Source organism: Ixodes scapularis, unplaced genomic scaffold (genome assembly GCF_016920785.2).
Source record: "Ixodes scapularis isolate PalLabHiFi unplaced genomic scaffold, ASM1692078v2 PGA_scaffold9__187_contigs__length_104089568, whole genome shotgun sequence".
In the NCBI taxonomy this organism is placed as follows: Eukaryota; Metazoa; Arthropoda; class Arachnida; order Ixodida; family Ixodidae; genus Ixodes; species Ixodes scapularis.
The window spans coordinates 17,124,651-17,147,990 of record NW_024609884.1 but is presented as its reverse complement, the minus strand read 5'-3'; the positions used below and the strand labels follow the sequence as shown (position 1 = coordinate 17,147,990).

Below are 23,340 nucleotides of genomic sequence, written 5' to 3'. Positions count from 1 at the left end.
GCAAGGTCAGCGGATTCGGGCCAAACCTCCTCCGCTGGATCCGTGCAGACTGGCTCGGCAAACGAGTGAACCGATGACCGCTAATGTTGCGCCATTTTTGCTCTTCTTTACCCGTTAATCGTTCCTGTAACGGATCTCTTCTTTGCTACCGCCCGCCGCATTACGGCTCTACGACGGTTGTACCACGGTGCAAGAGGCTTTGGGGTTTATCCCCATCTAAATCTGTCCGAGGACTGCGAGTCCGGAAATGCTAACTACGTCGCTACATCTAAAAAAAAAAAAAAAAAAACACGTTGTTTGGCATTTTTGTTTGCTCTTCGAAGATGCTATCTCTTTCTCGCGGGGAATAATAACTACTATGACCAGTGAGTGAGGTATTGGAGCATACTGTTATCGGTTGTTCTTCACCCACCCACCCCCCCCCCCCCCCCCCCCTTTTTTTTTAAATATAAATTACAAGGGAGGTTGGAGAAAAAGGAAAATAAACAGGCTGTTTCGACCGCTTTGCTTCCTTCCTTCGTTACTTCGAATGACGTCGATTGTGAGGCGTGCGTTAGCCGTTTCGACGCAGGTCCACCCTCCGGAAAAGAGCGCACGTGGAACAGTCCTGACGGCCATGCAGGCACTTCGGATGGGCGCAGCGCAAGTCATGCGGGTTTTTGCACGCTCAGCAGAATGAGGAAGTACTCACCTTGGAGGCGATGAGCGAGTAGAGCCACTGGATGGTCTCGTTGTGCTCTACCACGCCGTTCATGCCGTCCACGTAGAGCATCACCTGTCCCAGAGCTGCGCGCGTAGGAAGGAGCCAAGCAAAACGACCCCAAAGAGTCTATTGTTTCTCGAACGAACAATGCTGGCACTCATCGATTTCGAACGCCCTGGCGATCGGGAAAACGCCATCGACAACCACTCTCAATTTTATTATTATTATTATTATCAGGAGTCCTTCCGCCTCTGGGATATATCCAACTCACGGCCGTTAAGTTACACCTCGCTCAACCGTTTTAAGTGCACTGCTTACTCAAGAAAACAGAAGCCGCGAACATGTTTATGTGATACGTAAGTACCGTAGATGAAGACTAAGGTGGTGCGAGCTTGTTCGTGCATTTTAGTTTATATTGCGTCCACGACTGTAGGTGTATTACGAACAGCGCTGAAGAAAAACTAAGCACACAAACATCCGCCGAGTTTTGTCGTGTTCAGAGTAGGGAGTGTCCAAATAAGGATGTTTCTGCAATCTTTAACGGAGCTTAAATCAAACCCCATTGATACAAAAAAAAAAAAAAAAGTGCGACATGTTTTGGACAGTATCGAGTATGACTCTAGAAATGAGGAAAGCGGAAAGTCTTCGTTTCATAATAATGGTGGTTGTGAGCCTCATAATTCGTTTGTCGTGCAATGAGGTTATTTCGTCCAAATCGAAAGAAGTTTTGGGGAGAGCACCGAAATGTTGTCTAAACATAAAGCCGTCAAAGCGTGATGTATTTTCGTCTATGCAGACTATTGCCAGGAAGGTCAACCCTGATGAGAGAGACTACCATTTCGTAAGTCCAGGTGGTCGCTCAATCGAATGAAACGGCACTTCGTAACTCTAAACATGACTAGCCCCGAGACCGGAAACGATACGACGGGATCAAGGACTTTAGATCAAGGGGCGGTTCCAGAAATCTCCTTGCCCGTCCTTTGAGACCTTTCCCCGATGCCGTCATTTTGGTCTCCTGTCACGGGCCTAAATGTCAATCTTATTTTCTGGATCACGGTTCGGCAAGGACGGAATGAAGAGATGAAGATGGCAATGCACCGGCAATGTGTACTACTCGCAACACGAGGTGAGCTGCAGTTTTGTCCTAGAGTTGTCGAGGCTTTGTGAGCAACGGGCGCGGTGCTTGAAGCGCTATCCATAACATTTAACGTTCGTCACTGCATGCATATAACCGTGTCCAAAGCTCGCCTCTGTCTCCGCGCAGCTGACGATGGAAAAGCTGCGGAGCGCGCCGCTGTGCAGCGCAATGCGTGCTCGCGCGGAAATTTGAGCCTCTCACCTCGGAGGATGTAGTTCTGGTAGTTCTGGTCCGACTCCGAGCCCACCTTGATGAGGCAGGCGAGACCGTCGTTCTGCACGAACTCGTGCACGAGGTCCTTGTCATCCTGGGGAAACGTGGTACAAGAACGAAGCCGTCTCGTTTGGGCCCCCAACAAGACCGTCTTTCCTGACACGCGGTGAAGTGTCGGACGAGTACGTAGTGACCTCCCGGGCTCCCCGGCCCAAACGTGGCACCAGGACACATGTCGACGCCGCTCTTTCACGAATAAGCCGCGGACAGCGTGGCATTACGCGCCTTCAAAATTAAAACAAAGGGGGCTTCTGGGCACCGCGCACAGCTGCTAAGAGTGGTGGTGCGTGTCAAGCAGTTCACCGACCTGGCTCAACAACGAACTAAAACGAAAAATATAGTAAAAAAAAAAAAAAAATAACCATCGAAGTCGCGAAGCCCCGAATAGCGCACTATTTCTGATGTAACGTCCTGGAATCTGCGGGCGACCGAGAACGGCTTGGAGTTGTAGAGCGCCGGATTTGATCGATGCCACTTTCATAAACGCAGTAGCAGCAAAGAAGGGGCGGAGCGCGCTTGGAGGACTTCAAACAGCTGAGGTGTCTCGACGCGATTGTAAACACTGTATGGGGCCAATGACATGTTTATATATAATCCTGCAGGATGTCGGAGCCTTTCGAAGGCGCTGGGAACACGCGCTGGTCGACATTCTCATTTGTTACGCGTGCCGAGTGCCCATCCCCGGCGTGCGCTACGCAGATGCACATTGTTTCCCGGTACGGGAGTAGTCGGAGTAGTGTTGCGAAAAAAAGGTACTGGCGTGAACGCTGAGCCTTGTCACTCGGGTCATGCATAGGCAATGCTAATCGCCCAGTTAAAAATAACCATTGGGTCCAATTAGTTATTGACAATTAGAACCAATGGGGAATCCTATCTGTGATTTCGGACTCCTAGTTAGAAAAAGTCAATTGGTTCCAATTAGTTGTCGACAATTAGAACCAATGGGGAATCCTATCTGTGATTTCGGACTCTTAGTTAGAAAAAGTCAATTGGTTCTAATTAGGTATCGACAATTAGAACCAATGGGGAATCCTATCTGTGATTTCGGACTCCTAGTTAGAAAAAGTCGATTGGTTTCAATTGTCGAAATCTAATTGAACATCACCAATTCGAACCAGTTCGGCATTGTCAATAGGATGCAACCAATTGGAAAAAACCTATTTCTGTTTTCGGACTCCCAATAGGAAAAAAGCAATTGGTCCAACTGTTCAAATCATATTGACAAATACGAATTGGGACAACCATCAGTGTTTGGATATCCCAAACTAGAAAAAGTTGCAACTAGATCTAAAGGTAGATAATCACACAGTCTTTATTTAACTTATTAGAAATGATTTCTTGCTTCTAGGCATCGTCGTTTTCTTCCAGGATAGCAGCTGCAGCTTCCCTAAAATAAAGGATAAATATGCATTAAATGACATTATGGGATTATAAATGTTTAAATCAAGCTTAGAAACATACTAAACTTTTTTTTTCGCTGCAAAGAAATTAGTTGCAGTGGTATAAACCTGCAGGCCTTGCATTAAAAGGCAAACATCCCTGGGTGACTGAAACACTCTGGTCAAAATTAGGAGATGAAGCTTTTGCCGAGACTGGGCTAAATTTGCATCTGGGATGGTCTAAAACTACTAAGTTTCCTATGAGCCTGTGAGACATAATCTCTGCTATAAGGAGAAGAAACAGCCAATTCAAAGGCATCTCTGTAAAGCTGGCCAGTGCACCTGAAATATGCTTAAAGTGTGCAGGGGTGAAAAAATAAGTGTCTTTCATATCTCGAAAAGAAATCATGCATTGCAGGCTGTGTTCCAAATCTTACTCGAATGGATCAGAGGCAACGCAAGACGCGGGTAGGTTTTTGAACTTACCCTGAGTGAGACAGAGTAAATTTTGAAACATAGCTGCAAATAGTCCGCCGGATGAGATGCAAAATTTTCGGCACCTACTGTTATTTTATTACAAGTCATCAACTTCCAGAAGTAATGACCCGACATCACCGACCAACCGACCCCCCCACCCCACTTATCGAACATTCCCCCGAAATTGCTTAATTTTGAATCCCAAAGCTTCAATTTTTGAAACTGTGCCCAGTCAGTGTTTTCAGCAATTCATAGTTCAGTTTTGAGATGCTTAAAATGCACTTAACTTTCCTCGCGGATACCCAACAACTTCCGAACTGATAGCTGCCCGGAAAATTTTCTTCTCTAAAGCTATATATTCACGCTCGCATCGTTCACTGAAGATCAAACAACGAGTGTCTCAGCAGATCTAACAATCCGAAATCCCAAAACTGCAGTGCAGCAAGGACAAAGAAAATTTCTTACCTTGCTCCCATAAACGTTTGTTGCCACTCATTCGCGCTCTAACAAGCTGGCAGGTCAAATGAAGTAATTATCACCGCACCATTGAGCACTCTGCAGCAGTAAAACACAATAGAACTTTCTTGAATCATTGCCATAACCATGCTACGAATGCCGTACACGCCATCGGTGCCATGTGCTTCATGCTTCCTCCGTCCTCGAGGCGCCATCTTTGCCGCCCAGTGTACACCGACGCTGCCGGCAATTCCGACTAATTCTAGAAAGAGATTTTTTTTTTTTTTCGTTTTTTTTTTATTAAATAGCGTACGAATTTTTTTCCTCTTTCAAATGCGATGTTGAAAAAATTTTTTGCAATGCAATACTGAAAAAAAAAAAATTAATAATTGCGATCTTTGGAAACTTTGTGGTGAGCAAAGAGATAATGGCAAGTTCTGTCCCAGTGCCAATTGAATTTTATTGTTCCCAATCGGAGATCAATAAAATTCAATTGGAAACATTGAAAACATAAAGTTGGAAACATTGAATCCAATCAGAGTGACCAATTAGGTGACCCAGTGCCAAATGAATTTTATTGATCCTAATTGGGATAACCAGTTGGAAACACTGAATCCAATTGAGTGACCAATTAGGTGGCCCAGTGCCAACTGAATTTTACCAGTTGGAAACATTGAATCCAATTAGAGTGACCAATTAGGTGGCTGAGTGCCAATTGAATTTAGTTGGTCCTAATTGGGGTAACCAGTTGGAAACATTGAATCCAATTAGAGTGACCAATTAAGTGGCCCAGTGCCAGTTGAATTTTGTTGTTCCTAGTTGGTGTAACCAATTGGAAACATTGAAACTAATTAGAATGACCAGTTGGATGACCCAGAACCAATTGAATTCCATTGACTCCAGTTGGTTCCAATTGAATATCCTAATTGGAGTCAATGGTTATTTTTAACTGGGCGGGATGTTTGCGTTCATTTGTTTTGTGCAAAAAAAAAAAAAAAAAAAAGAGCGGGGGGGGGGGGGGGGGTCCGACCGTGGGTGTTCTTGATCAACACATGCCTAACCGTGTATCACGGACACGAGTGTTTTCAACGAACTATCAGGTTCCGCGTCGCGCATTGCTAACAAATAATCGTGTGGCTATTTTACGAAACGTCGCGGACTGACAAATGCGCCATTAGAACCACGCACACTGTGGCACCACGTCGTCACGGTGCCCAAACAGAACAAAAAAAAAAAAAAAAAGAGATCGGGAAATTGATTGAAAGTAAGTTGGCCTACTTTATCCGGTTTGCTACAAGAGATCGGGATCCGTCATTCAAAGCACGTTCGATGTAAACGGTATCCCATCATGCTTGCACGTGCCCGTGACGTCGGCGCGTGGGTGGTCGGTACTGCCGGTACGATCGGTCGAAAATAATTCGAACCAGCTATCACTGTTCGAGGCAGAAGGGGTCACAAAAGCCCATGCGACGTCAAAGCAACAATGGTACGGTGCACACACTCACACAAACCCGGCGATCGGCACGTCTACAGTCGAAATCCGCCCACCTACCGATAGATCGACCGCATAAACTACGCACTGCAGAAAGCTGCAACTCTGTCAGAATATGGCGCTCGCGCTGGGAATACGCTGGAAAAATGTTGAGAACACGATGTAACCTGGATGAAAAGATGAAAGAGAAAGACGAAATTTCTCTATGAGCCGACGTCCACCCTAATTTCGTTATGAGTCAGCAAAAAAGAAATCTGTCATAACGCAGCCAGAATCTTTAGCGTCGTCGTTATTCACTGGTTCCTCAGTCGTGACAACAGAAGGTCACGTGAAAATAGAGGAGAATATTGCAGCGTTCCGAAACACGTATTCATTTCGTCTTCGGGGACTGAATTCATAACAAAAACAATGACTCTTGCTGACAAGTTTGTTTTACTGAAATAAATGCTTGTGGCGTTTATTTTTTCGTCCAGGTGGCGTCATGATCTCGAACTTTCGCACCCTATCCCCACCCAGGCACGTAGCTAGGGGGGGGGGCATGGGGCCGCCCCCCCCCCCCCCCCCGAAATTTTCCATTTTGCTGGGACCTTTTCTCCCCCCTTCCCCTCATACAGCATTTTGTCATGGGCGCCCCCCCCCCCCCCCCTCTCCCGAAACAAAATCCTGGCTACGTGCCTGTCCCCACCGCTAGCGTCATATCCTGAAAAAAATTTCAGCTTCCTGCAAAGCGACGGTCATGGCCCCCCCCCCCCCCCCCCCCCCAAAAAAAAATAAATAAATAAATAAATAAATAAAAAAAGATCAGGTTTTAATTTTTGGATAATTCAGTAGAAAGAAGACACAGGTAAGCCAAAATAATACTCGATGAAACGTCAGGCCCGAATCCAGGCCCGGTGTTTCATCCGTACCACTGTCGGTCGTCAAGCGGGCCCTTCTTGAACCCTGGCAAAATACGAGAATGCGATACTCGCGAGCTTACCTGGAAGATCTGCTTGAGGGAGAAGAGCGCTCTTCGCAGTTCGCGGCCCGTCGAGTTGAGCAGCTTCTCTGTTGTCAAAAAGAAAGAGACGAAAGGCTCAGACGACAATCGCTGCGCTTTGAACGTATGCGGAGCGCAAATTCGTCTGCTTCTTTCGCAGGGGTTGTGGTGACGTCAGAAAGACGCCGAGCTCTGATTGGCTCTGAATGAAGGATAGTGGGTAGACGTCAAAACAGCCTGCTTTGAGGACTACACCCACTATTCTTCAACAGAGCCAATCAGAGCCAATCAGAGCCAATCAGAGCTAGGCGTCGTACTGACGTCACCGCAACTCCTGCGCAACAAGCAGACGACTTGCTCTCCGGAGTTTTCAACTCTAAAATATAAGCACGCTGAACCATGCAGCAGATGAGACGCAACTTTGGGTGCCCACACTCTAAAAAAAAAAGCCAGTGCGTCTACTTTCCCGCACAACACTCGGAGAGCCAATCAGCGCAACTTACGGAGGCAGCTCAACGAATGACGATGCCGAAACATATGTTTAGACCAAAAAAACGCAGTCTGAGTTGTGACATTAGGCAATGCAAGCGTGACGTTCTGCATTGCTTCATGTCACAACTCAGACTGCGTTTTCTAGTCTAAACATATGTTTCGGCATCGTCATTCGTTGAGCTGCCTCTGTAAGTTGCGGTGATTGACTCTCCGAGTGTTGTGCGGGAAAGTAGACGCACGGGCGTTTTTTTAGACTGCAGCCAACACAACCTAGAATAATCAAAGCCGGTGCACTAGAATTTCGACGTCATCGCCAATGGGATACGAGTGCTGCGTCAGTGCTCGGCTGGGCCTCGTGTCCAATCAACGCGTCGAAGGACATTCGGCATCACGCTCGGGTCCAATTGCTGAGAAGACGCTACGCGACTGCGATGACGTTCCATGCAACAGGAGGGAGATCTTCGCAGTAATTGATTACCCGGGGTGGTGTTGGTCCAGGGCATATATCACATTTCTGACCAGTAATTCGCTAGGCTCCTTAATGAATGGCTGACGCTGCGTGTGCTTCGCAGAGAAGCATACCTGCTGGCGTTTCTCGCAAAGTATACCACATAAGACAAGCCACACCACTGCCGTGACGCAGCCCGAAGAAATGTATACGCAATCAAATGCCACGCGTTTGTCTGGTCGGGTGCCAGTCCCGGGGAGCGTATAACCAGCCCCGATGATAGTACTTTGCCACCGGAGCACGACGATCACTGGAATCCTCGAAAGGCCAACACCGCAATAAGTCAAGCTAGCAAAAGTGCTCAGGCGGTAGGGGGGGCCCTTTGCGAGCGCGAGGGGATCCCAAGATATCTGCGCGAGAGTGTGCTTCTCCCCAAGCAGGTGTTTGCGTGACGGAGTGGCGGGCAGGCGGGAAGCCCGACGCCGTTGAAAGGCGTCTGAGTGGAACCAGGGCCCCGACACCCGCCGGGACATTGGCCTCGCCCCGCGCGACGAAGAAAAAGCTCCGGGAGCGCAATAAGTCTGCGGCCCTGTAGCGGCTGACAGCGGGGCAGCAGCATTCGCTCTTTGTCTGTCTGGCACGCAAGAGCAACACCGCCCGAGGCCTCTATTTTCGAGCGCGCGCTAGCCCGCCATCGCTCAGCCGGATCGAGACGTCTCAGCCGAACTGCCACACCGAGATACAACTTTAGCCGGGCCCGGATCATCGGCCACAAACGCTCGCCGTCTCATTCGCCTCTAAATCGAGCTATGATCGGCTTATAAGCAGTCACTCTCAGATGCTATAGATGACGTTTGCTCAATGACGAACCATGCAGGTGTCACGCGCCACGTGTAGAGCCAGGACTGCGATATGATTCACAAGATAAGATTTTTTTATTGTTTTTTTTGTTTTTGTTTTTTGCGAATGGTGGATGTGTTTAGCGTTAGTGGGACGTCCTGTGCGATTATGGGCACCGATCGTAAAAGCGATTATGGGCACCGATCGTTTGCATCAAGCTAACTATAACTGCGACCATACAAAGTTTATACGGCTATACCTTAATTTCAGCTCGACGTTACCCGGCGAATCTATCCTTCAAACAGGTAACGACTACCGCCCTCTGCGCTTACGCGAATGAGCGCCGGGCATCAACGTGACTACGTCCGAGACGTCCGTTGTCCGCCGATCCGCGTTCTAATGGCTCACTGACATCTTTAACTCGCTTCGCTGAAAGTTTCCATGCAGATCCAAAGTATACCCGAACAAATTAACGCGAGAAGCGTTCGCAATCGCGTCAGCGCCGTATGCAAAAACCGGGATTAACGCTGTCCAAACCTCTGCCGATGTTCGTCGACGGCGGTCCTTGGGTCTCAGTGGGGGAGCTCGAGAGACGCGGCCCAGTTACTGCAGCCCGGTTGGCTCGGCCCGACTTTGCGTCGCGTTGGCACGTCACAGCATGGCCGATGCCCAGGAGGGAGCCGCGCTTTGCGCCGGCTCCCTCCTCGGCATCGGAACTCCTCGGCATCGGCATCAAAACTGAAAATCTCGACCGTCGGTTAATCACCGATCGCCGTCGCGTTCGCGACGAGAAATTAAGCCCTGCGTTCGCAGAAGGATGCCAGGATTTCAATATATTAGCCGTGCAAGTCGACCTCGTTTGCAGTGCTCAGATCAAAATCCCCCAAAAGCACCCGTTCGCAAACGCGTTTTTTTTTTTTTCTTCTTGTTTTTAGATGTGCACGTTATCGGCGACGTGCGCCACCAAAAACATCGCCTTCCACGATCACCCAAACTCCCACTGTGACGTCTTCAGTATGATCAATTCAACTTTTATTAATTGACCCCCTAAGTGATGACGTCACAAGATGGCGCAGCGCTCCAAACAAACCGGTTAAGGCCGTTGCTATGGACAAATACACGGGGGCTCGATGTGAAGTTAGAATTTGTCTGATAAAAAGGTAAATAAATCTTTGTACGCATTATGTCTTCTCAATATCTAATCATGAAGACTTTTTTTTTTGTTGTTGTTTTCTCGGTTGTTATATAGCAATGATAAAAGCCCGTAATGAAGTATCACAACCGGTTTCGCCTCGCTAGCAGACGGCACGATGCTTCGCGGGTTCAATGGTTCTTTCTGAGGGAGCTCGCGACTCGTTAAATTAAGTTGGTAACGAAGCCACGAAAACTTCTCTCGGGGTCAACTTTCTTGGGGATTTTGGAAGCGAAGAGTGCCCGTCCACAGCTGTGATCCACACTCGAAGCCAACTTTCTGGAACGTTCCGTGTAATGAAACGTTTTCAAGGAAATATCAAAATTATAATTGAGTTGCGTTCTATGATAACCAATCAATTACAGTTCTCGGAAACATTACGATCTTTTGTCAAGAAAAGCAGGCATTACTAATGTTGTGAATGTGGCCCCTTAAAAATCAATGCAAAAAAAAAAAAAAGAAAAGAAAAACCGTTATAGGGCCGTAAAATAAAAACTATACGCATCGAAAAGTTTCATTACCGCTTATTGATGTTTTATGACTGTCATCTAAAACATTTCAGGGGAACATTGCGATGTCTGTTCTTCAATTGAAATACTAATTTTAGTGCATACTCCGAGGCGTCGATGTCCCACAAAGTTGGGAATGCCTGCCCGTGGAGGCTTCCGCAATATTTGAGAAGGGAAAACACTGTGAAGCCGAATCACGCACAACAGCGACGTAAAGTTCATTCGCAACTTTCACAGCCTATCTAGGGGCCGCCTTGGTTCCTATCAAAATGGCTGTCACCTGGATGATAGTCGTAGAGAACAGCGGAACGAGGTTCGGCCTGTGACGCGTAAGTAATTCAAATTCTGTGAAATACGAGCGATGTGAGAGCCTTACGTCATACTTCCACGTCAAGAATGTGTAAGCAAGCACCTTTATTGTGAAGCCGATCATCCAGGAGCTAGGAAGCGCGATGCTCACATCGCGGTACCATCATCGCTGAAAGTTGTTAAGCAACGTCGAAGTGCAGGCCAGCACACGTTTCAATGAGTTCTGATGGCACAGAAGTTGCATCAGTGAACATTTGTGTGATCAGACGAACTGTCCCTAACAGACATATAATTCATCTGACGTATTTATCCAGGTCTTTCGCTATCTGGGGTCTTAGTAAAAACAAAAAAAGTCAGCAGTATTTTTTTTTTTTAACCTTATTGGTGTGACGTTTACAAAACGGCTACGAAACACACACACACCTATAGTGCGAGCCCGAAAAACGAAGTCCGGGGTCTCGAGCCGATTATGTTAGAGTCAAAATAATTGTTCCTGCAAAATCAAAAAGGGGGCCTGGCTATACAGCCCGACGCTGCTTTGATATCATGTACTAGACAGATGCTTCTCTCGTTGTATTTTTAGCGAATTTTCATACGAGTGATGATTTTCGTCAGACAGCATTCCGTATCGTAGGCACATACAATTCGTTTTTATAAACCTGATGAGTTTCCTTGGACCTGCCGTGCTCCCAAATTTACGATCGCAATCGTATCGTTATGCAAACGATTCAAACTGTTGCAGACGGCATACTTCAGTCATTCCGTCTGCGTTCGTCATGCGTTCGTCGTCTGCAGCAGGCATTTCGAAACGTCTCGCGGACCGGAAGTTGCGGTCGCAAACATTTCAGAAACAGCCGATTCTCGGCAAGCTTCTGTCGTAGTAAGTCTGAAATCTAACTTTCCTATATCTATTATTTTTAGACGTTTAGATTCTACGTCCGATTTTTGAGCGATCGTTATGGCGGAGCGAAATCCAGTCCCCTGCATTCGTCCATAGCAACACCCCTAGCAACGGTTTGTTTGGAGCAGTGACGTTAGTCACACTTACGGGCTCAATGGAGATAAGAGGAATGCCGGACTGTCAACACGTCGACCATCCGCCGTGTTTTTTACGCACACCGTCGAAACTCCCATGGGCAATTGATAATCCCGGTCGTGACGTCACAGACAGGAACCCTCTCGTCGCTTAATTGTCGCCTACCAGCGCGAGCTTCCTATACCTTCGATAGCGCTTCGGCGTCTTGCGAGCCTCGAGCGAGCACGACGGAAGGCAACAAGCACGCGCCGGAGGCTGGGCATTCGAAAGAGACGCTCCGCGCTGTTCTCATCCCGCCGTGGCTACGGACTGGTAGCGAGATGATCAAAGTTGGTCACGCCTGCCACCGTGATTCCAAATCGACGGCACTACCTAACCGAGACTCCTCTCTGAATGCAATTAAAAAAGAAGAAAAAAGGTTCGCCGCCTCGATGACGCGCACGAAACTGTGGTTGCTCGAAAGCCCGTTGACGGAGCGGACTCTCGCTGCAAGACGGATGGCGCCAATGAAGGAGCCGCGGCCGCCGCTACTCACCGATGATGGCGTGCACTCGGACGGACAGCTGGGTGCGGAGCAGGACTGCATTCTTCCGGCTGCGGGAAGCAAAGCAAGACGACTCAGCCTTAATGGGGACACCCCCGAACGCTCTACGTCATCACCCGCGTCTGCTGCCCGTAAGCAATGCACTCGGAAAAGAGAGAAGAAAAAAAAAAAAATACCGGAGCGTCAATTACACCAGCGGGCACGCGGAAAGCACTCGCAGCAATCCAGGAAACTGGCGCAGATCGACTTATTTAATTCCAGAGCGAACCGTCCCACAATACCCCCAAAATGTGATCACTATTTACTGGGACACCGCGACCGTGACATTTCGCGTCCCCACTGTCCCGGCGCATGACACATCTGTTCATTATTATCTCTCTCTCTCTCTCCATTCATCGCAGTGATCGGCCCTTCGTGCGCGCTCAGCGGAGAAGTAGACATTGCGAGTAGCAGCTCTAAACAAACTCGAGCACCCGACGCAGCATGTTTCAGGGGCGTAAGCAAACGAGTTCTTGTGCCCAATCACAGTCGAGAGCGATCGAATCAACGGAAAGACTTCGAATGCGTTCCGCTTTGCACGCGCGCGCTCATCTTCGCGGTCAGCATGCGCCGAGAAAACAAAAAGGACGCGTCGACAGCGCGAAGCAGGAGCGCGGGGCAATGCATAACAATGGCGCACGAGAGACGCACAACAACAAACGGTCGGCACGACCTCGAGCGGACACCTTGGCGGGCTGTTTTACAGCCGGGTACGTTCCCACCAAATTCCTGTTTTTCCTTTCAGGAAAGGGGGGGGGTCAACTCCCTTTGACGAGAGGAAACGGCGGCGGCGTCTCTGAAAGACTTGGCGTCCACGATCGGGCCCCGCCCCGAAAGCAAACCCCCATAAAGTCTGGACGTCCAGCCACTCCTCCGCCTCCGCCTCTGGTGCAACAACACGCATGAACCCGCGCGCGCTCACTCGGGCATACTGACGCGTGTATGGGCCGCAACGCGCCTGTATTATACAGGGGGATAATACGTGGCGCCTCAGCTACGGATGTATTTGATACCGCTTCTTTCGTTTGTTTCAAAACGGATTCGGCTGAGAAGTGGCGGAACGTAGACGGGGGCGCCTTGTTTTGACGTTCGTCCTGGCAAGTTCCTCCTTTACGTGATGGCGAGCGAAGCGACTCTAAAAGATGGCACGATCGAAGCACGCGGGCGCACGTATAGAGAGGCGGAAATGACCGAACCGAGGTTATCTTACTGTTGGCTTCTTTTCTCTCCCCGCCCACTCTTGTAGCAGAAGCGAGTGTGCAACCGCGATCCCATACTGGCGCGTTTATAAAAAGTCCGATTTATTATATATATATATATACATTTAAAGCTTTCGAACGAAAGAATGGTACACGTCTGGCACGCGATAAACACTACCGAAATGCTTTCGCTTTGTTCAAAATATTTCTCAGCACGCAAAATTAAACGGGACGCGATTACGCCATTTTTATTTCATATTTGTATGACCTCCACATTGTAGTAAGCAAGAGTGAATAGAATTCCACTAGAAATGGAGCCTCAACTCGAGCCCACTATAAACAAATCCGCCTGGTCCTTGGCATCGATCCCGGGACCTCTCCATAGTTGTTGCGAATAATATTCAGCTCGCGAACTTGGACACCAAATGTGAGGGTTGGGCTATCTTCGTTGCATATTTGTTATACTGACCTATATGTTATAAACCCCGGCCGAGGTGCCCGCAAACTGACGGGCGCTTATTGCGTAGAAAGGCGCCGTGTAACCGAATTTTCGGTTATACGTGAATTTAGACCTCAGGTGGTCTAAATTAATCTTCAGTCCTCCGCTGGGGCGTGCCAGATGCCCTTCGTTGGTTTGGCACGTAAAACCCTTAAATTTACATTATAAGTCATAACTCACCGCAGGAATTAATTCTATGAGCTGCGCGCGTGGCTGTTCACCGGAGGAAATGTGCACATCCATGTCGCAAGAGCGCGCTATTCCCCGCTGACTGTAAGAAATAGGTTGGAGACTCTGATCACCTCTGAACGCAGAAGCTCCCGTGTCGTGTTTACGAGCACGGCCCTTTCTAATAGGCCACTCTTTCTAGTGAGTGAGCAGCTGAGTCGGTTCTGGGGTCGCGTGTTGCCCGCCATCGCGGGAGGAGGAGGAGGAAGGGAGGAGTGGTGGCGGACGCGCCTTGAAGAAGCGCCTTTCTGGTGGGCGTTCTGCGGGCGCAGAGGCGACCTCCGGGCTACCGCGAGCCCCGTTCCGCTTCCGGCAGCACGCCGCGCGCGTCAAGGGCAACGCCAACAAGTTGAAGGAGGGCGGCCGCCCTAGGTCCGTCGCGGAATGGTGGGAATCGCGTCACGCATCATTTCCGCCACATCGCAAAAATCGCTTCGTTTTTTTTTTTTTTTTTTTCTGGGAAATGCTCGCGTGCCTGTTTCAGGGCGCATCCAAAACAAATGAATGGTCCATCCCCCTAGAAATATGGTTGGCTTGAAGATGCCAAGTGCCCGCGAGGACAACGGACATGACGTTTTCTATGCCGGGCTTTTCTAGAACTCGTAGACAAGAACCCAAATAAAAAAAAAAAAGTTTTAGCCTCGCGCTACCAACGGTATGCTACCGGGAGCCTGACCGCGCTTGCTGTAGCCTAAAATAACAATTTCTATATAATAATAAAAAAAAAAAAACAAGTATTTTAGCGAGTGACGAAGATCAGAATAGAATGAAACGTGAAAAATACTCCGTCCGCAGGGACAAAGAGCAAATGAAAAAAAAAAAAAAAAAAGGCGACGCTCAATGTAGATTCGCCCGCATCGCATCTTTTAGTTCTAACCGTATTCTGAGCTTCGTCCAAATCCCTCCTGCGTGTTCTGCGGCGTGGACGTGAAGCGCAGGCTTCGTTTAAAGATCGCGTACTCTACACCACATACTCGAGTGAAAATCTCATCTTGCCGTTCGCTGTGCTCGGGACAGCTAACAGCATCGATTGGCTATCTGCGTGCTCCGAAGAAAAGCGGACGCGCGAGTGTCGCATACGTGTACCGGCCGAGATTGTGGTGATTGTTTTTATGCTCTCTCTATCGCAAACATGGCACGCGAGTTTTTTTTTTTTTTTTTTTTTTTTAATGCGCCAGTTAAATTGTTAAAAAAAGTGTTGATTTTTTTATTTTAATTTAACACTTCGGCAAGCACTATTTTCGGAGCCACCTTACATATCACCACGTATCAATCGTCAACTAAAAGTTAGGATCCCCTAGCTCAGCCATTGTGGGAACTACTAACACCGCTGATGTTAAAACTGATGTTACCCAATGTGTTAAATTACGTTTCATAGTAAAACATTGTAATTTTTTTTATTTCCAGTATTATTACGCGTATATATGTATCTTAACGTGCCCTACTACTCTCTGCGAGCGGTGCAATCGAACCCTGAGAAAAAAAAAAAAAAAAAAACATATTTGGTGAAACGCTAAAAATATGCAAGCGTCCCCGTCTCGGAACATGCAGGTTTCTTCACGCCTGCGACAAACGGGCCGAATCTGAGGAGTTTGAATCAACCGTCAACGGTTTTAATGGAGCAACATGAAAAGTGGCAGTTGCCAATGTCGGCCGACACGAAATAGACGCACCACGTAAGGAGAACAAAAGAGCCACGAATCAATGTGGGCCATTAATCCAACCGATTCCAGATCAAAAGGAAACATCCCGCGACGGTGGGTCATTACGGCGATTTGTTACGGACCCGGAAACGGCGTGTCTAACAACCGCCTTGACGCTTGAAACGAGAGCTCCACAAAGTGCTTCCAGGCGGTCGGCTACACGCGGTTTAATTTGCACAATGCATTGTTTTCGCCGAACCAGATCAGCCGGAAGGGGCCCAAACAAAACGGAACTAAAGAAAAAAAAGCGCTGAAGCTGTTATTTTTTGAACTGGTTTCCGCGCGCGCTCAGCAGGAACGCCCAAGCATTACACAACCCAGAGGGAAGGCGCCTGGATCCAAACACAGGCGCCTCGGTGGAGTCACCCCGGGCGAACATCCAACAAACGCTGTTCGCGGACACGACAAAAACACCTTGTTGGCGACCTTTGCCACGTTTCCGTGGCACCATTGCAACCGATCATCCTAAAGAGCTTGTCAACAAGCAGCTGAAGTGTGACAAAGTCGCCAAAAAGTAGTTTTGCCAAATTAGGGATTGGTCCCGACAAGCCCAGCGAGTGCCTGTTTGCTTTTTGCTGTCCTTGCTTCCGTTCTTTGGCGTTCTGGTCGGAGAATCATCAGATTCGCGGGAATCGACAACAACAGTCCTCGCCTGCAAGAAATATGGCGGCGCTGGGGTTTGTTTCGGGTGACTCCATGGCGTCGGTTGCCGTAGAGTTCCTTCGCGGTGACGTCTCTCGTCACGGGACGGCGGCGTGTGCCCGAAGCACTCGGTCACAAAGCGGCGTCAAGCAGGCCAATTGTTTCGGAGAACCTGCTGTGGCGCACTGCTCCCGCCCACGTCCGGCCCGGCCCAGCACAGCGGGAGCCTCGCCGTTCAGTCGAATCACGCCGGATCGGACGACGGAACTACTGCACGATGGCAGGCGTTGCGCGGGTCACTTTTTGTTCATATTTTTCTGTTATGTGCACACTGCCGCATGGACAACTAAGAAGCACGGGGCGTGGCAAGCATCGGTCGGAACGTTGAACGAGGCGCGACGATAAGACATCGTCGATGCAGCCACGCCCGGTTCACACGGAGAGAGATGGTTATGCATCGCTCTTTTGTTCGTTAAGACTGCTGTGATGCTCTTACCAGCGGCGCGCTGGCTGCGAACATTCGGAGCTTCCGCGTAAAGCCTTCGTGCAACGGATGCACGGGCGATTCGGGGGAAGTCCATGTCTTCCACTTGCGTGGCTTTGGCCGGAGGAATTCGCCGGGGTTCAGAGACCAGAGGACACTGAGGCGAGCCCCCGTAAAGTTTGTGTGATCGATTCGATAGAAAACCCAGGAAAAAAAAAACAGACAAGAAAGCCGGTCTTGTTAAACGGGGGCCTTACGCGCATATGACGTAATGTCTTTCGTACTTTTTTTTTTAATCCCAATCATGCTCGTGGCCAGGGTTAAAGATATTTCGTTTTCGTAAGACTTGGTGTATTGGTTCCGAGATAACATGCTGGTCTCACCCTACAATTGGCGAGATGTGAGGTCGCCATAGCTGTGATCTGGCGAACTTTGAGTGGTGTGGGTACCGCGTAAACACACTTTTCGCTTCCTTCACAGAGCCATCCCTCGTATTCTTTGTTGGGGTTGCAACGTCAATGCACAATATTTATTTTTCTTCATTTGAACGTACTTACAATAAAAAAAAATAAAAAAAAATGTCAGTGCAATGGCCATAAGTAAACGCTCTTTTGGTCATAAATTTACTGCACCGAGCTAACAACGACGGCGGCATCCCTGGAAGAACAATTTAGGCAGCCAGAGGTGAACTGGTCCCCGCTCTCTTTCTCGATCTCATTCTGCGCACAGACAGCCGGGGCTCCCTCGCCGACCCTTCCGACGCGCTGCCGAGCGATCGCCGGCTATATGCGGCGACCGGTTCTGTTTCGCGCTTCTCGTCATATTTTCTTGCTGGACTAACCGACTCCCGAGGTGGGAAGTAGCGCCCCACGGCGGGATCGAGGTTACGCGGTTCATAACTCAGCTTCTGCGAGGGACAAGATTTGCGAGTATACCGTTGCGGCGCGGTCGAACCGCCGAGGCGCGCGGGCAGCGCGCCGACGCCGTCCGCTGCAGCCGGGATAGGATAGGGGCGCCCGCCTCGCCGCCTGTCCGCGCATCCCCCGCAACCGCAAGGGCCGAGTCCATATCCCACTGGCCGACTGTTCCACCGACTTCGCCGGGCACGACCCCGGGCCATGCTTCAGGGGTGCGGGCTGTCGACAGACACACCGGTTTGCTGCCGTTCGGTGACGCTGAAGCGTGCGACTAACTAGGCATTTTTTGTCGGGGTATACAAGCATGCAGAGCTGGTTGAATGATTGCCGAGAGGAACTCGGTCATTCATAACATAAAACGAAATGCATTTTTAATGTGACTGCATTCTGAAAAAAGCCCGTGCGTCTACTTTCCCGCACAACACTCGGAGAGCCAATCAGCGCAACTTACGGAGGCAGCCCAGCGAATGACGATGCTGCTGCTTAATGTCGCCACTCAGGCTGCGTTTTGGGGTCTAAACATAAGTTCCGGCATCGTCATTCGCTGAGCTGCCTCCGTAAGTTGCGCTGATTGGCTCTCCGAGTGTTGTGCTTAAAAGTAGACGCACGGGCTTTTTTTTTAGAATGTGTGCGTTTCTAGTGCCTAAGCAACTTGGTCCTCCCTAGTCCTTCCTATTGCTGGTATACCGACGAAGCCTCCTCCTCAGGGGTGATTCGCCAAAGCATGCAGTGACCTCAACATAGACGTTACAAAATGATATCGGGTATGTATGATGAGCGCTGTTACGCGCGGAATGTACTACCGAGACAAAAGCAAACTGCCGAGTGTTTTTTTTTTTTACTGTATGCACAGTGCACGCTGCCTAATTGTGTCAATAGGCAAAAAATATATACTGTGCGCACAATTAATAAAACTGTGATTCAGGCATCATCTAGAAGCAACACACGTGCGCGTGTCCGCAATCGTCTTTTACGCGTGTTATACTGTTTTTATCCTTGTTGTTTTCTCACCAAAGGCATTCCTTAAAAGAGCGTTTTATAACCCCGACGTGCTCCAAAACCGCCAGCAGCGATACTGAGCGGGGTGGACGCATTTTGGGGGTCCCGTTCGATCTCCCAGCACGATCTTCGGGCTGCCCGTTCGATTGTGCACGCTCACCCCATCACTATTTTGACCGCCATCTCGAAGGTGCTCTGTCGTGAAACTTGCGAATACCGACCGGGTCCAACGAAGCCAACTGGGTGCGCCTGTCCTATGGCCTGTCGCTGACATCGGAAACGCGACTGGGTTGAGCCGTGCCGACCTAGATTTTTTTTTTTTTCGCCGGTGGTGCGGGGAGGAATGCAGCCGGCGGGACATCTCCGCAAACGAGCGGGAAGCCACGGAAAATAAAGTCGGCTTGGAAGAGCCCCCGATGCTATCGAAGCAGGAGCGACCGCAAAGGGCGCCGAAAACGCCTCCTCGCTTTCCACATTTCTCGGCGCGATTTTATTTAGTCCTCCCGAGCGGCAGAGGATCTTAAATCCACGAGGAAGTCAGACAAAACAAAAGTGAAACGAGAAACGATGTCGAAACAAACCTTCCTAACTGCGCTTTTTTTTTCTTCTTTATTTATTAAACAATAGCGGGTTTTCACTGCGCGTCCCGTACAGCAACTGGCCGCCTACGAGTCGCGAGCAAGCGACAACAAAGCACGTTGCTCAGCTTCTAGCAGCCCCCGAAATCCATTTTATAACGAAGCCATAGAACCGTCATCGGAATGAAGCGCACAGCCATGCGTGATGGCCAGCAGCAAGGCCTGCAAATCACGAGAATAATTGGGGCTTTTGGCTTCCGCGTTTCCTCCATTGCCAACGGTATCTACTCATTGACTCATGATGAAGAAAGGTCAGCCCATGCACGAAGTCTCATGCATGGGGCGGCGGAGACATCTAATAACAGAGCTCGACGGACCCAAGGAACTCCAAGACTGTTTCTGAAAGTCAAGAAGTGAGAGATATTTCTCCGCATTTTTTTCGCTCGCTCGCTCGCTCGCGGTTCGTATAGAGAGCGAACGAAAGCTCCGTCCTTCGCATCTCGATTGGTCGATGGCGCCTCGGGCGGTAATATGATTGGTTGCGAAGCACTCGAGGTTGGCCACTCCCCGTCGTCTTTGGCTTTTTCAAAGACCGGAACGATCCGGCCGACGGCGTTAATAGGGCGTCTCCAGCGATGCAAACTCCGGTTCAATTCCACTGCAGCTGGACAGGCACATCCAGAACAAATCTCCCCGGGCTAGTTTACTTCCCTGGATAGCACGCGTCGGACCAATCGATGAGATCTACAAGGGGTGCCCAGCGAAAGCGTTGACGCTGCTCAGTGTCCAAGAGCAGACAAGGCCTTGTCTGCTAATGCCTGCGCGTCTACTTACCCGCAAAACACTCAAAGAGCCAATCTTTGCGATCTAGGAAATCAACTCAGCGAATTATGATGCGGAACATCCGTCTAGACCTAAAAATGAAGTCTTCGCTGTGGCATTACGCAATGCAAGCATGACGCTTGCATTGCGTGATGCCACAGCGCAGACTTAATTTTGAGGTCTAAATTAACAGATGTTTTGCCTCATCAGTCGCTGAGATGATATCGTAGATCGCAGAGATCGGCTCTTTAGGCGTTTTGCGGGTAAGTAGACGAGCAGGCATTTCTTAGAGTGTAGGACACTGACTCTGAGCACCAACCAGACCTACGCACCTAATGCATTCGCTAGGTGCGTTCATGCACATCGCAGTGACTACTCACCCTTCGCGCATACTCTCCGGCAAAACAGACGCCGGGGAATGTCTGAGGGTGAAGAGTGAACGACACCGGCCTGGACAATCGCCCAGACAGTGACGATCGAGCGCCGACGCCCGCGTACATGAACGAAGACGAGCGCGTCAACGGGCCGCGTTTCCTGGTGGTCGAGGCAATCCCAAAGCACCGAAGAGGAAGTGTGCGCGCAGCTTTCGTCCCGAGGCGACGCCCCAGCGATGACGCCTGGCCGACGACGTGCGTCGACAACGCCGCCAGTCCTGATGGATGGGCGATTCGTCCGTCAAGGATTGGAACGCCCCACTGATCCCCCGCTGACCCGTGCGAAGGCGTGGGCGACGTTCGCGTCAACCCCCAGCCATACCTCCGCTCAAGAGACTGGCCCTGACCGTCGCTCTGCCTCGGAAACGCAGACGTATATAGTCTCCCATCCCGTAGTTGTATGACCGGAATAAGACTCGGCGGTACTCCACGCACCAATACGGGTGACAGTATTGTGGCACATAACAGGATAAAAAAGAACTCAGTGTGCAGGGAGGTCAAACGAGGAATCATCTTTCCGGGTCAAATTGAATCATTGACCGATGGCAAAAGGTTCCGGGGTATAGGGACAACGCTGTGCACAGCTAACTATATGCTCGAGCGCGACACGAAGCATGGTCAATCCAAAGTGATGATCAAGTTTCCCTCAACGCACTGCGTCAGTTGAAGCTGCCGCGAGCAATGGACCTGCGGATCGCTGCAGGCGCACGGCGACGTGGTCGGTGCCGGCTCCTCGGCGCGCACCTCGCGCGTGGTTCTGCACCGAGGGCAGCGGACGAGGAAGCACGCGGCCGATCGCAGATAGGAAGCGAGAGGTCCAAGGGCGAGCCGCGTCTCTACGGCGAAAGCCGCCTGGTGCGGCCCTTGGATACGCGGCCAGTAAACAGCGCGGTTGGCCGCCGTACCTCGCCGTGCCGACGACCGGCGGGGTGCCGCATCTCGGCCACGCCCACGCCGGCATCGGCTGCTGCTGCTGCCGGCCACCTGCGAACGTCCGCAGCGCCAGGTGGACGCTTTCGACGCTAGAAGCCCCGCTGGCCGACGGCCCCGCGCCGAAAGCCGCACGGCTCCCACCGCCAGCTGATTACAAGCACCCCTGGCTTCGCGGAACACCGGCCGTCCGCCAGCGACCGCTCTCGAAGAGCGGTTGCCGTGAAAGCGAGGGGTTTCCCTTTGGACTCCTTTCTTGTTTAGTCTTGTATGGCTCTGCCATTGGTTTTTAATTGCATTTTTTTTTTGTTATCTTTTTGTGCTTCTCGAAGGTGCCCGGGCATATGCTACGTTAAGCTCACTGCGTTTTTTGTTTGTTTGTTTTGTTATCATGCGCTCTATGGTATGTCAGCCTCCTCTGTAGTGCTGGAGGGTCCGAGTGTTCTTCCACTTCATTCTTCAGAAATTGTAATGCTCTTCTGGGAATTAGATGAATAAATCAATTTCTAGATAACTGTATCGTGTTGCAAAGCCGAGAGTGAATACAGCGGAAGCGGCTTTTCACAGCTGCTATTCAATCGACCGGTACCTGCGCAGTGTTGATGAAGGCGCCGGAAATACGCATAAAAGCTGTCGGTATGCGCCTTGAGACTAAATATTGGAAAGGGAATCCCCCCGCTCTCCGCAAATCCCATCAACTATACGTGGCTTGCACGTGACGTCATCACATCATCTTGGTGATCATTCCTATATTCTTCTCTCCGAGAAAATTAAATCCAATGGTGTGAAATCTGTGCTAGATGAGGTACGCGCCCAGCAGCAAGGTCGCCACAATGGCCGCTCCTGTGATGTCAGTGCAACCCATGTACAGACCTTCACAAAACTCGCCTTCTGCGCGTTGCCATCTCTGTGTGGAGGGCTGTGCAACGCCTTCTGAGCATGGGCTGTTGCTCTGCTGTGCGGTATATCAGACACTGCGCGTGCGTCCACAGCTCAGTGACTCAGCATGTTTCGAAATGTTCCTCAGATCCGTCCTGCTCTACAAACGCTTACGGCGCGCGGCAGCCAAGGCAGGAGTGGAGGGAGGCCCCCAAAGCGCGTGCCAGGCGCACAAAAGGCCGTCGGACGCACGTGTGCCAGAAGAGGGCGTGCTCGTTCGTGGGTGGCCCCGAATCAGGGCCGCTTCTTCCACACTCATAGCAGAGAGCGGCGTGCGACGCAGCGACCACGGGGCACCAGGTTTCTAGGGGGGGAAGGGGCCCTCCATCGACCCGCGAAGGCCCTCGACATCGGCGGCCGTGACTGCAGCGACGGTTCGCGAGAGGGTCCGTCCGGTGCTGTCGAGGTCCCCAGCGAGGAGACGAGCTCTCAGCGGCGTTCATTTGCATGCCCCGGCACGGCCGCGCGTGAAGCGGGAGGGGACCACCCGGCCTGGCTCTCGCCGGCACAGCGAAGCCAGCACCACACGTCCCCCGCGCGTGCACCCGAACCCGCGCACGTGCGTGACACTGCACGGGGCCAGCCCTCTCGCTCGTGGCGCCGGCCCTCTCGCAGACAGAGACGCATTGCACTCGCTCCCACCACGTTCCATCTGCATGT

At 50.4% G+C, this 23,340-nt stretch overlaps 1 protein-coding gene and 1 long non-coding RNA gene across 3 annotated transcripts in view; both read right to left on the bottom strand.

The window, feature by feature from the left end:
* LOC8024862 (FH1/FH2 domain-containing protein 3) overlaps positions 1-23,340 on the bottom strand; it is a 182,322-nt gene that overhangs the window by 30,616 nt on the left and 128,366 nt on the right. For both annotated transcript variants that reach the window (XM_042287298.1, XM_042287299.1), the window contains 4 exons: positions 12,259-12,317; positions 6,898-6,965; positions 2,043-2,148; positions 692-786 (listed from right to left, as the gene is read on the bottom strand). In XM_042287298.1, the coding sequence (XP_042143232.1) occupies positions 692-786; positions 2,043-2,148; positions 6,898-6,965; positions 12,259-12,317 (328 nt within the window). The remainder of the gene's footprint in view (positions 1-691; positions 787-2,042; positions 2,149-6,897; positions 6,966-12,258; positions 12,318-23,340) is intronic.
* LOC121833751 lies at positions 3,409-4,640 on the bottom strand. The gene is made up of 2 exons (XR_006076814.1): positions 4,436-4,640; positions 3,409-3,501 (listed from the first exon to the last, which is right to left on the bottom strand). It is a non-coding gene; the product is annotated as an uncharacterized LOC121833751 (long non-coding RNA).